The following is a 479-nucleotide window of genomic DNA, read 5'->3' as shown; positions in this document are numbered from 1 at the left end:
CGATCTATCCCTGATGCGTGGGACAAACTAACAGGAGAGAGAAAAAACTGCTAAGTAACTCATCAGAGAAAAGAACTCACTGCTGGCATATTTGGGAATCCACTTCACATCTTCGGGAATGTCCGGCAAACCGAAGTTCTTTTTGTTATACGCCTGGCACTGCTGCGTGCGGAAGTCGATGGCGCCGGAGGAGCACGGCCTCATGATGCAGGACTCGTACCGCACGCGCTCGCCCGTGCAGTAGCGGCCGCCGTACTGGGGCTTCGGATAGTCGCAGCGCCGCTCCGACCGCCGCACGCCCACGCCGCACGTCCGCGAACAGGCGCTCCACCTGCGGGAAATATGAGGACTTATTTCGAAGGCGAGAAGGAGGCTTCGAATTTGCTTTCGCGGGCCGGGTTGGCTTCGGGGTAAGCCTGGAGGGAGGCTGGGTATGATACGGGCAATGCCGTACATTATCTTGCCATTTTAACGTTTCC

General features: G+C 57.0%; 1 protein-coding gene across 1 annotated transcript in view; it reads right to left on the bottom strand.

Moving 5' to 3' along the window:
* LOC119588872 (A disintegrin and metalloproteinase with thrombospondin motifs 9-like) overlaps positions 1 to 479 on the bottom strand; it is a gene marked incomplete at its 5' end in the record, with an annotated part of 149434 nt that overhangs the window by 22099 nt on the left and 126856 nt on the right. The window contains 1 exon segment of the mRNA XM_037937511.1: positions 81 to 331. Within this exon segment, the coding sequence (XP_037793439.1) occupies positions 81 to 331 (251 nt within the window).

Source organism: Penaeus monodon, chromosome 24 (genome assembly GCF_015228065.2).
Source record: "Penaeus monodon isolate SGIC_2016 chromosome 24, NSTDA_Pmon_1, whole genome shotgun sequence".
Classification (NCBI taxonomy): Eukaryota; Metazoa; Arthropoda; class Malacostraca; order Decapoda; family Penaeidae; genus Penaeus; species Penaeus monodon.
The sequence above is the reverse complement of the archived record's forward strand: the minus strand, read 5'-3'. Positions and strand labels throughout refer to the sequence as shown.